Source organism: Lissotriton vulgaris, chromosome 5, assembly GCF_964263255.1.
Source record: "Lissotriton vulgaris chromosome 5, aLisVul1.2, whole genome shotgun sequence".
Taxonomy (NCBI): Eukaryota; Metazoa; Chordata; class Amphibia; order Caudata; family Salamandridae; genus Lissotriton; species Lissotriton vulgaris.
The window spans coordinates 365,855,933-365,868,929 of NC_141693.1; the positions used below are offsets into that span (position 1 = coordinate 365,855,933).

The 12,997-nt window shown below is 46.1% G+C and overlaps 1 protein-coding gene across 2 annotated transcripts in view; it reads right to left on the bottom strand.

Moving 5' to 3' along the window:
- Nucleotides 1-9,827: 9,827 nt before the first annotated feature.
- FBLIM1 (filamin binding LIM protein 1) overlaps nucleotides 9,828-12,997 on the bottom strand; it is a 112,570-nt gene continuing 109,400 nt past the window's right edge. For both annotated transcript variants that reach the window (XM_086921694.1, XM_086921695.1), the window contains exon 8: nucleotides 9,828-11,341. In XM_086921694.1, the coding sequence (XP_086777820.1) occupies nucleotides 11,228-11,341 (114 nt within the window). In that variant the 3' untranslated portion in view covers nucleotides 9,828-11,227. The remainder of the gene's footprint in view (nucleotides 11,342-12,997) is intronic.

A 12,997-nucleotide genomic window follows, 5' to 3' on the forward strand; every position in this document is an offset into this window, starting at 1 on the left:
GTGTGTGGTTGTGTGTGGGTGGTTGTGTGTGTGTCATTGTGTGTGTGGTTGTGTGGGTGTGTGTGTGTGTGTGTGGATGTATGTGTGGTTGTGGGTGTGGTTGTGTGTGTGAGATTGTGGTTGTGTGGTGGTGGTGTGCATGTGTGGTGTGTGTGTGGTTGTGTGTGAGTGTGTGTGGTTGTGTGTGTGTTTGGTTGTATGTGTGTGTGTGCAGTTGTGTGTGTGTGGTTGTGTGTGTGTGGTTGTGTGTGTGTGGTTGTGTGTGTGTGTGTGTGGTTGTGTGTGTGTGGTTGTATGTGTGGTTGTGTGGGTGATTGTGTGTGTGGTTGTGTGTGTGGTGTGTGTGTGGTTGTGTGTATGGTTGTGTGTGTGGTTGTGTGTGGTTGTGTTTGTGTGCGGTTGTGTGTGTGTGGTTCTGTGTGTGTGGTTGTGTTTGTGTTTGGTTGTGTGTGAGGCTGTGTGTGGTTGTGTGTATGGTTGGGGTAGTGTGTGTGGTTGTGTGTGGTAGTGTGTATGGGTGTGTGTGAGTGGTTGTGTGTGGTTGTGTGGATTGTGTGTGGGTGGTTTGTGTGTGTTAAGTGGTGTGTGTGTGGTTGTGTGTGTGGGTGCTTGTGTGTGGTTGTGGGTGTGGTTGTTTGTGTGGTTGTGTGTGTGGTTATGTCTGTGTGGTTGTGTGTGGTTGTGTGTGTGTGGTTGTGTGGGTGTGATTGTGTGTTTGGTTGTGTGTGTGGTTGTGTGTGTGGTTGTGTGTGTGGTTTTGTGTGTGTTTGTGTGTGTGTGTGTGTGTGTGGTTGTGTGTGTCAGTGTGGTTGCGTGTCTATGGATGTGTGTGTGTGTGTGTGTGTGTGGTTGTGTGTGTGTGATTGTGTGTGTTGTTATGTGTGTGGTTGTGTGTGTGTGGTTGTGTGTGTGTGGCTGTGATTGTGTGTGTGTGTGTGTGGCTGTGTGTGTGGTTGTGTGTGGTTGTGTGGTGCTATAACACATTTGTTGGTCTGGTGTTAACCAGCGCAGAGATGGTACTTGTAAAGGCTTAGGAAAACAGAACAAATAGCACAAGCACTCTAGAACACTGTGAAACAACCCTAGATGATTAGAGACGTCTCTTTGGCCCCGCGGCTCACTGAGAACATCAAAGGGGTGCTGAGAAAATGATCGCGGGCGAAAGTGAGTGGGGTCACTTAATGAGCATGAGGAGGTTTGCCATATGGCGCCTCTGCTCCTAAGCGTGCCCGCAGCGCACATGCACTGAAGCTCTAGGCTGGCCATGGTAGCATTTTTTGAGCCCTCACTAAAAGTCTCGCCAGACCAGCGTATGCGCTGGGTCAGGCGAGACCTAAAAAGGGTACCTCACTTGTGTGGGTAGGCCCATGTGCCTGTGACAGGAAATGGCTCAAAACGCAATATGGACACATCACATTTTCTCACTGAAAACTGACCACTACTTTTGCAATGTGCCTAGCTTTGGTTTGTGGGACTTAGCTCAGCCGGTACCTAGGGAAACCTAGCAAACCTGTACATTTTTAAAAACTAGATACCCAGGGAAATCCAGGATGGGGTGACTTGTGTGGCTCTCACCAGGTTCTGTTACCCAGAATCCCTTGCAAACCTTCCAAAAACAGATATTTCTCACATTTCTGTGATGGAAAGTTCATGAATCTGCAGGGAGCCACTAACTTCCCCCAAGTTTCCTGATAAAAATTGTACCTCACGTGTTTGGGTAGGCCTAGGGCCAGCAACAGAAAACATCCCAAAACTTACTGTGGAGACATCAAAATGATTTATCACAAAACGACCTGGTTTTGCAAGGGAGTAACCTGTGTTTATGGTCCTGGTCTTGGCAGCCATCCAGAGAAACCTACCCAACTCAGAAATTTCTGAAAACTAGACACCTGGGTGAGTCCAAGGAGGTGTGACATGCATGAATCCCCAATGTTTTCTTATCCAAAATCCCCTAAAAACCTCAAATAAATTTAGCTAAAAATAAAAAATTGAAATCCTCACATTTCTGTGTGGGAAAGTTGTGGGATCACCGTCCTGACACAAATGTCCTACCACCCAGCATTCCCCCCCAGTTCTCCCGATAAAAATGGTACCTTACTTGTGTGGGTGGGTCAAGTGCCAGTGGCAGGGTATATAATCTACTACTCCAACACCTTCCCTACTGTTGCACACGCTGGAGTTGGAATAGTAAATTATACTATTCCTACATCCAGCACACCCCTACAGTAAGTTGTAGAAATGACTTGCGATGTAATCGTTTATGTTGTAACAAAGCAGGCGCTGTAATGACCGTGTTGTAATTGCATGTGTTGTAGCGCATGCCATGTAACATCGCATATTCAACCAAAACATACCTTAAACATTCAGATAAGGAACTCTATCGCCACATAGCAGACCTTGAATCCCAATATTTTATTTGAGAACAGCTGTCGCCTCCAACGTGACTGAGTCCTTAAGCCGGCTTTTGGAACATGACCAGGCTTCCTTGTATCAGCTTTCCTTCCACACGGCTTGCTAATGTTGGTATGCATCCCATCAGTGTGTCTATGAACATGAAGATAAGAGCAGCACGCTCCTCTACAGACTCGCTACTAGAGATGTTAGCTCCCACTTTATTCTATCCATTAACAATTCTACCGGGTCCCCAATTACTGCTCCAGGAGCAATTGCAAATGTCTTTGCAAACTACTATGAACACTTATAAGCCCATCATCCTAGGCCTCCCTGGGAGAATGCTCACCCCTCCTGCCAGCTGTCCCTCTTCCCTGTCTCGCATGTTTCCAGAGATCAACTCTCGACGCACCGATTACTCCAGACGAGGTCCTGGATGTGATTTGTGATTTCAAGCCCGGAAAAACTCCAGGTCCAGATGGATTTCCTGTTGAATATTACTCCAATCTCCATGACATGTTGCCCCAGATCTACTCCGCTTATATGCTGAAGCAGGAGAGAGGGTAAAATGGATCTAGCTAACATTGTGGTTCTCCCTAAACCAGATCACCGAACGTCCAAATGTTCCTTTACCATCAAATCTCACTAATTAACACTGGCATAAAATTGCATGCTAAGAAACAAGCTGCAACAAGTGCTCAATACGTTAGTTCATCTGGACCAGTGCAGCTTTATGCGTAATCATGGTACATGCCACTATCCGCCGAGTCCACACCACCCTGGCTGATCTCCAGTGTTGCAGTGGGCGATGGCTCTGATGCTCTTAGACTTTGAAAAGGCCTTCAACACCGTGGACTGGGGCTACCTTGATGCAGTGCTGCAGTGTATGAGATTTGGTGCTGGGTTTAGTATTAGTTAAGGGCATCCTATCCAGCGAATTTCTGATTGAACGACGGACCAAACAGGGATGTCCCCTATCCCCTATCCTTTTTGTGCTTGCCTATGAGCCCCTAGACTGAATAGTACTTTGCGACTCCCGATTATGGGATGAAAGTGGAATGATTTGATGGGGGATAGAATTGCCCTCTATGCGGTCGATGTTCTTCTCTCCCCCTTAACGTTCTTGGTCGCATTTCACTTATAAGATGATGATGCTCTCGCTCGTCTTATACACCCTATAGCACTTTCCGCTTCACATCCTTAACATATGGTTTGCCGGAATAACAGAACAACTTAATTCCTTCCTCTGGAAAGATAAGCCACCACGCACTGATTTCACCAAGTGTCGGTGCTCCGTCTATGACGGTGACATGGGAGCTGTTGATATCCGTCTATATTACTGGCCATTCCAGCTCTTGGCCATAAATGATTGGCTGACTGGGGGCTGAAGAGACCCAGCTTACTGACTGGAGCTAGCACCTCTAGGCTTGGATGGGGTGATGCATTATCTCTATGGCAGGGCCATCCCTCTTTCCATCCCAGAACTCACAAGGACGATTTTTCTTGTGTGGTGAGCTGCTAATAGATTCCTCAGTTTGGACTAGAAATTGACCCCACAGACTCCCTTCTGGAGGAGGCGATGGATGGAACATGCTGCACGTTTGGAGGGTTTCCGACAATGCAATTGGATTGGGATCACGGTGTTGGGTGATGTTTGGAGGGGCTCATATATATGCTGCTTTGCAGACCTACAGACCCAATTTTCACTCTCCCCCACTCAGTTCCAAAGATATTTACAACTGAGAAGCGCTCTAACGCTATTACTCTGCCTTAATTGATTTACCAGAATTTGGTCCCCTGGACTCTAAACTACTGATGGGCAGCCTGCGTCAGGGAAGGATCTCCCATCTCTCCTGCCCCTTGGTCTGTGATGCCGTGATGGGATTGGACCACCTTTGGCGGTGATGGGAAAAATGGATTTGCGATCTAGATAACATGGCGTGACGGGAGCCTTGTATGGCCGAGGGAACGATTCAGCAGTAGCGGTTGGTGACATTACAAAATGGTGGGGCACACAGTCAAGCTTACAAACACACACACACACACACACACACACAAACAGTCACAATCATAAACACAGCCACATAAACATGCATAATCAATCACACAGTGAGCCAGGAAGACAAAAAACCATAAAGGTTTCACTTACCTTTGCCTGCAGCATGTCCTCACGCTCTCCAGTCCGTGGCTCTTACTCCTACGAGCATGAGGTGATGTAGCCAAAGCAAACTACACATTATCCAATCCAGACGGTGCTTTCAAGCAGCATGAGAGCAGCATCTGGATTAGCTGGACCAGGCTGCCTCAGCACTCCAAAAGGGACTGGAGCCCTAGTGAAGTAGTGTGGCTCACTGGTTAGAGGCGGCAGACCCGAGAGCAGAGGACGGCCCGGGACCAGGGTTCGATTCCCGGCGCGGCAGGTTTCTGGACCAGGGTCAGCGGACTCGATAATTCTCTCGCCTCGGTGCCCACTCTGATCAGCGATCACACTCGGCAACTCTGGGCATTAGCTTGCCTCATCTTCACTAACGGCCCCACCAGACCGCCGGGGATGCCTGGTCTCACCCTGGAGATACCCATTAAGGGACCATCTCTCAGGGAAGCCAGGAAGGGTTTCGCAGCGGTCGAAGCGCCTTGGGACCCTCCGGGTAAGTAGTGCACTATATAAATGCCTATACATTTACATACATACACAGCCCTGGGCCTGCTCTCCAACCCAGCTTTCTGAGTTTGAACAGTGCATGTCTTTTTGGCCATAGCAAGTTAGCCGGCCAAAGGGACATGCACACTTCAAAGTGAAGGGGTCACTCGCCATTGCTACCAAACAGCAGCAATGCCACACTGGCCCTGCCCCTCTGTTTGGCAGAAAGCTGGAAAAGTAAAATGGTAATAGAATCATTTTTATTACCATTTTATTTTTGCAGCTTTCTGCGCAGCAGTGTGTGTGGCGGGGGGGGGGGGGGGGGAGGGTCACGCTCCTCCACTCATAAGGAGGCACTTCCACTGCGATTCAGATCGATCAACTACATTATTTGGGCCTCCTTGCTGAATCCAAGTGCACCCGCTGTTCCTCCCCCGAGGCGAAACTTCTTTCATGTGGCATGGCAATGCCCAATGATTACCAAATACTGGTCTAGCATCGGTAGATCACTGTCCAGAATTTTGGCTCAACCCATAACATTTATAACACAGAAAATTGCTCATTTAGGGTTCCTTAATGAACTTGGAGGACTTATTGGTGACGGACACTTGTGGTCTTGGCTACGCTGGTAGCCAAGCATGATATTGCAAAAAATTGGAAATCAGCACTACCACCTAGCCTTGCAATGTTGAAATCTGGCATGGATTGGTGTGCTAAACAAGAGGAACCGATCTCTATCGCAAGAGGTTGCCCTAAAACATTTCATAAAATTTGGGGTAAATTGTGGGAATCCTGTGGTTTATCCACAGTTCGAAATGATGTACCTACAAATGACTCAACATTTATGTACTCACTAAAATTGAGTGGGTGAAATAGGGGGACTTGATTGGGCAACAATACATTTGTTGTTTTATTTACTGTTTGTTCATTGTAAAACAATACCATTTTTGATTATTAAAAAAAACGATCTAGTCACTCTTACCATGCCTCCTACAATGGGATCAAAAGTCTGGTTGGACAAAGAATTCCACATAAAATATACATATTGCAGGATAAAATAAATCTAGACCCACAGGTTAAAATAAATCTAGACTCAAGTTACAAAAAGCTTTATAAATACCTTTTTAAGCTTTTGTTTGGGGCTTTTTTTTACGTGCCTCATTTCTGAAAAAGTTTAACATATGAATTAAATATTGTTTGGCTTCGTGAGGGCTTGTGTCAGCTAAAAATGTGTAATAAATGTAAAGCTGTGCCCAACAGGGTGTCCGAAAATCTTTTGCCCAAATTCTTTTTCCAGCTTTTCAAGAGTACCCCCTTTTTCAGCATTGTGGCTTTTTTACCGTTATTGGTCTTGTGTTAAGTCTATATATAAAGATACTTATTTTTTATAACTACTTGCGTGGTGTCCCTTTGTAGTGTCCTTCAATGTGTTACTGTGTATGATCATAAATGCTTTACACACTGCCTCTGAGATAAGCCTAGCTGCTTGTGCTACGTTACCACAGGGTTGAGCAGGGGTTATCAAAGGGTGTAGCCCCCTTACTCTGACTGAGGAAGAAGGGTCCCTACTTGGACTGTGGCCAGCCACTGCCAACTAGAGACCCCATTTCTAACATCCCATTAACGTGATTTTGTGCTGCGCAGCTTTTAAGCGGAACAACTCTAAAACGTTGTGTTGTGGGGGGAGGGAGGGGTCGGCTAAAGACGGTTAATAGAGCTGTTATTTGCAGTTTATAGGTCGAATATTTCTTTTTTTCCTGATAGAAACTCGAAGCAATTCTAGTGCTGACCTGCAGGTGGCAGCAGATTTTAAAGTATGTGCTCGCCTGCTTCGCCCAGTAAGTTTTCTTTATTTCGCAGTTTGCCTCCGGCGTGTGAGCGGGCGCGGTCCAAGACGAAACAGTAAATACTTACGCAGAACGCATTGCACAACTTCAGTTTATAGTACATAAACTCGTTCTAAGACGTAACAGGTATTGCCGCTTAATTATTACTTTGGTAGTTCGCTCCTACTTCTGATCAACAGGAGGTTTAAACATGCATGGCAACAGACCCGGTTCTGGCTGGAGGATGTCTATTTTTAAAGTAAAAAATGTCTTTCATTTAGTTTTTTCCCGCCTTAAATTGGCAACATTTCAATTCAAGTCAATGGAAATAAAATAAAGACTATTGTTCAAAATCTCTGTCTTTCACCTTCCCAAATACTGGCTTGTATGTATGTAAAGGAGTTTGTGTGTTGTGTTCCTGGAGGAGCGGTGTTTTAGCGCAGGACATGTCAGGGGGGGAGTGGTGATGAGGCAGGCAAATGGCAGGTGGGCGCCGGTTCACGGCTACATTATATAAAAAAAATGCCGATATGCATTACATTATCGTAACTTTACAACAGTATTGTAATGCATGTCGGCGATTTGGTGCACATTACACATAAAATACATTTAAGACATAAAAGAAAACTCACCCACCTTGTGTCCGCGCTCCCGTCTGGTGTCCTTCACTCCTCCAGTGCGTCCCCCAGGCAACTTCCCTAACCAATCCCAGCGCTGCTCTCAGCATGAGAGCAGCATCAGGTTTGGATGGAGCAGGCTTTCTCATCGTTCCAAAGAGCACTGGAGGCCTTTGCTCAGTCTCAACCCAGCTCGTTATCTTAGATAGATGAGCTGAGAGGTTTAAAGTGCGCATGTCTGGCTGCCCATTGCAAGATGGCCGGCCAAAGGGACATGCAAACTTTAAACATAACTTCTTTCTACTGCAGCCAGTCAGCAGCTGTCCCTCCCTCATCCGGACACTCGGCTCGTGGCGGGGAGATTGAAAAATAAAATGGTATTACATTAACTGTATTAACATTTTATTTTTTATCTCTGGGGCACCTTAATCAGTGGGGCGACGCTCCTCTCTGCCTTAATTGAGGAGCTGCTCCTGGTGTACTCTGGAGTGAACGTCTGCCGAACAAACCAGTCAATAGTAAGATTAAGTAAGGATATCAATGTGCATAGTGCCCGAGGAGCAAGACTTGTTTGGATAAAAGAAGGATTTTGGAATATAATAATTATGATTCTACTATGTTAACCCCATTCAAAAATCTGCTCCTAGGTGTGAGAAGATTTTCCAGTGAATGAGGCTGCTCCACCGTGTGAGACTGACACCCACGGTGCTAGGCTGCGCTCCTTGCATACACATATAATATAAATATAATTAGACTTCCATTACATTAGTTAGTGATACAGTGGACATTTCTTTAAGATTGTGTTGCAAAGACTGTGCTTCAAGGTGTGAGACTCGTATCCAACAATTGTCAAAGTGTGAATTGCCGATTTTGAGAATGAGACTATACGTGTCCGAAATTTGGGGATTTTCCGAGACACTGTGTGGATGAGTGTTCTGTTAATCCAAAGGCTCTAATAGGGGATCAATAGGGCGTAATAATAGTTTATTTTTCATACAGGGAACCTGTGCGGACAACACGACTGTAACTGCCTTGGCTTACAGTAAAGGAATACTCTGGGCCTGGTTTAAAGTTAGGTGATAATGGAAAACCCTAAGATGTGTTCAACGGTTGCTAATTCTGGAACGCTATCCAAGGGCAGAATTTACGGTAACAGAACATATATTCATTTGAATGAATGAGAATTTTCTAAAGCGCAACAGCTCCCTCGGCGGAGGTGTCCTGGCGCTAGCGAAGTGCTTGAGTGTGGGCCAACTATCCCGCTCTGAACAGCTAGTTTTTTAAAGCTCTCCGGAATTCTGTTTGTGATTCCTAAAGGCATAGATGGAGTGGGAGGGAGTTCCATAGTTTAGAAAACTGCACCATGAAAGATCTTCCGCCGAGTCACACTTTACGGTATCGTGGGACTTTCAGGAGTCTCAGATTGTTGTATCTCAAGACTGATTTTTGATGGTACAGCTGCAGCCTTTTTTGGAAGTGCGTTGGTCCCAAGCTTCTGTTGGCCCTAAATGTAAGGATCAGTGACTTGAATCCTATCCTCCTGATTATAGGGAGCCAGAGAAGTTGCTTCAGGTGCAGCGACTTGTGGTGGCGCAAAGGTACCCACCTGATTTGCCTTGCCGCAGAATTTTGGATAATTTGTAGCCTGCGCAATAAGTATGCAGGTAGCCCCAAGTATAGGCTTTTTGCATAGTCCAAGTGAGACCTGACTAGTGCATGGACCACTGTCTTCTGATATTCCTCCTGCAGAAAGCGTAAGTATGTTCTTATTGCTCTCATCTTCCAAAAGCAAGTGGATGATATATGTTGTATCAGGGTGGAGAAAGAGAGCTCCTTCTCCAGCCTGATTCCCAGTTTCCTGGCTGATTCTGAGGGGAGGGGGGCTTCAGTTCTGATGGCCACCACAGAATGGGTAGAGAAGGGGGACGCTTGGCTAAAAAACAGGACTTCCGTTTTATCTGCATTTAATTTCAGGCAACTCTTATTCATCCAGGCCGAGATGTCTTTTGTAGAAAGAGTGCTAGTTCCAGAAGTGAGAGCTTCCCATCCCCACAAGTAAAGCAGAAGCACAGTCCCACAGTCCCCATTCCCCCCTCCCCCCCAATTTCCTCAGAGCCCAGCAACGCCCTCTATTTACAGTCACATCTAACAGCGTCTTTGTATTTTAGGCAGAATAAGCCATTATTTGTTAGATGCGGAGAAAACCCTTAACGTTGAAATCTGCGTGTCATTTAAAGATTTACAACCTTGCCAAGGATTTTTGCCATTGTGGAAAATTCGATTTTACTGTCCACATCTTCACCTGACCCTGCTCGCCGCCCTCCACCCCAAACACAGACCACAACACCATAGGACCTGGGACGTATTTTATTTTTTGCTGATTTTAAGGGCAATTTTCAGACCTTCAGCTTGTAGCTGAAGAGGCAACTGCGTGGTTCAGCGTTGCCCCAAACCTGGCACCGAGTAAAGAATGCAGTGTTTGTGGTACATGTTGTGCCTTAAAATATACAAATGATTATTTCAAGTATTGATCATCTATATGTCCTATACATTGTAACTTTATACATATATGACAGCAGAACATAAGACGATGTTAACCAAAGAATGATCCTGCTGGTTGCATTTTGGCTCAGTGCACCTCAAAGTTTGTGGAGTCACCCCATACATTATGTATTTTGGCTGCATATGGCACAGGGAGGTTTAGTGACTCATAGTGGCTACAATTCGGCACAGGGCATACTTGTGCCTGGGATTGGTGGTTATAGTTTCACACAGAATAATCCTTTGAATAGTCGTGATTGTGTTATTTTGAAGAAAGAAGAGACACCTCAGTGGGTTTTGAATGCACTTAGCAGAGGACCCCTCCCCCCCCCAGTACCTGGTGAGTACCTCTGGCACAGGTTAGCCAAGTTAGTCTCTTAGTATTTTGGTAGTGGACACTGTCAGTAATTTTTGTTCTGAATACTTTGTGGTACATGGTACATCAGAGTCTGGTTGAGGGGGATGTTATTTGCCTTATTGTCCCTAAGTATAGTCTTAGATCGGGCAAGAAGGGATGGGGGACTTAGTAAGGTACATTTCTAAGAGCCCAGTCCTTGCATCTGGAGTGTCTGCCTGGCATTAACAGGACGGTGAGAACATGCAACTTCACAGGATCATTATCTTCTGCCGATAGAAAATAAAATGGCTTCTCCCAAGTCCAGAATTTGCCTCAACAGACATGCATTTTTGTATTATTGCCAAAGAACCCCTCAAAAAACCTTTAACAATCATGGTTTATCATTCTCAACACATTAGGTAAAGGTGGTGGCTGGCATCCCTTGTTGTCCTTCCTGGCTTCATCATGACATCATGGACACTCGGATACGGATATAGTAGGCAGGCAACACAACTGCAGATCGAAAGACAGTGAAGGTAGAGAGTAGGCACCTCATAACCTACCACCCAAAGTCAGATCTTTCAGATACCTCTTTTGCATAAATCTTTGCATTTTGTTGTGCCTTTGGCTCGCCTGTTCTCTTTGGTCGTTCCCTGGTAGTTCAGGGCCAGCCCAAACTCTTTCCAATTCTCTACCTTTCGGATTTTCAAGACAGATTTTTTGCAGGGGTTTCAAGTAGAGAGTCAAAAATGTAAGTCAATTAACAGCTGGCAGCCAAACTTGTCCATGGAGAATCGGATGCACTGTTAGGGTGCTGCCATATCCACTTTGAGTGGCCAGCATTGTGATACCCCACTCAGCGCTGGGTCTGGCCTCAGCAGGAGGATTCTCTGTCCCATGCCAAGTGGCATTTCTTGCAGAGGATATGACTTTCCAGAGGGAAACATCCCTGATCCGTCGGCTCCACTGAAAGCAGGACTCGACATTTCTGCAAGAGGAGACAAAAAACATGTTAACACTACACATACATTCCTTAACATCGTAATTTTACAGTTATGGTCTCTAGATCCCCTTTATTGAGACTTTCGGCATGCTATTCTTCAACTTTCCCTCAAATGTTGAAAGCCCACGGACAAGCATGGTTCTTTCAATGCCCAGGGCCTGCTGCCAAGCATGCTAGCAGCTTCCTTATAATTCACTTCCTGTTCTCTCCACACACAACAAAGCCAGAAAACTGTCTACATAGACATGGGTGGCATGTGAGACATAGAGGGTTTCAAGAGTCATGTTACATTTCATACCACATCCAGCCCTCATCATTTAACTGGGAAGATTCCACAGAATGTTTAGTCCAGTAAGGGGAATACAGAAGATAATGACACTACCTCAAAAATATTTCTTTAGCATCGCTTGACCAAAGTGGTCTTTTGATCCAGAGGTCAAAACGAATGCCTAAAACTTTCAAAAGTATGATGATACTGCTCTTATGAAAAAGAAGATTTAACATCCTCTCGATCTATGTACTACAGCATCACGAAAGCCTAAAACTTACAAAAGGATGGTGGTACTGCCCAAATACAAAAAGAACATTTAGCATCTGCTGGTCTCTTCTTGCAAGGAATTGCTTCCACATGTCCAGTTTTGGGATTGATATGGACCTTTCTATGTTTAGGATCTGGTCTAAACAGTTCTTCCTCCTTCACAATCTTCTTCGGCGTCGATTTTTTTGATGCCGATAGGGATTGTTTTGTGTTTTTTGCTGTAGGGGGCGTTATCGAGTCCTGTGGCAAATTTTTCGGTGCCGAAGGTGGTTTCGGCTTAGTAGGCTTAGAGGGTTTAGGTGTCTCTGTATCAGGCCTTGGAGTCTTTGGTACCGAGGTTGGAGATTTTGGAGTGGAGACAGGTCTCGTTGGCCCTGCGGCACCGGACTCTGTCTTTTCATCTTTATTCTTGGAACCGGAAGGTTTCGGAGTCAAAGCTTTCGGATCCGGTACGGTCTTCGGCTTCGGCACCAATCCATCTTTTGGTTTGGTTGCCGAAGGATCTTTGTCTTTGGGCACAGAAGGGCGTTTTGGCTTCGGTGTCGAAGGATGTTTCGGTGCCAATGGAGGAGGTGGAATTGGCACATGTGGTTTCGTCGGTGCCGAGGCACTGGAAGGCGTAGTCTTTTTCCTAGGAGCCGAGCCCTAAGGCGGGCGTCTGAGAGGATATTTCGGTCTCGACTGGGCCCCATGGGCGGAGTGCTGACCGTTGCCTTTGGCTTGGATAGTGTATGTTGTGCAGGGGCAAGAGTACTCACGGGCTGCTGAGATGGAATCGAGTCGTCTGAGTCCTTTGCCCCCGATATGATCTGGAGATCAGGCGAGTCTTCCTTGGCGACGAGTGGAGCCTCGTCCTCGGAGATGTCTTCGAGTGGATCCTCGTCCTCGGAGAAGTCCTCTTGAACGATCTCCTCCTCGAAGCTGGCCTCCGGTGCTGGCGCTGATCTCCTCATCTCGTGTCGAAGTGCCCTCCGATCCCAAATAGTCTTCTTCGATCGGAAGGATGCACAAGCTGTGCAGGTCGACTTGTCGTGTTCCGGCGATAGACAGAGGTTGCAGACCTCTTGATGGTCGCTATGAGGGAATTTTGCTCGACATACTGG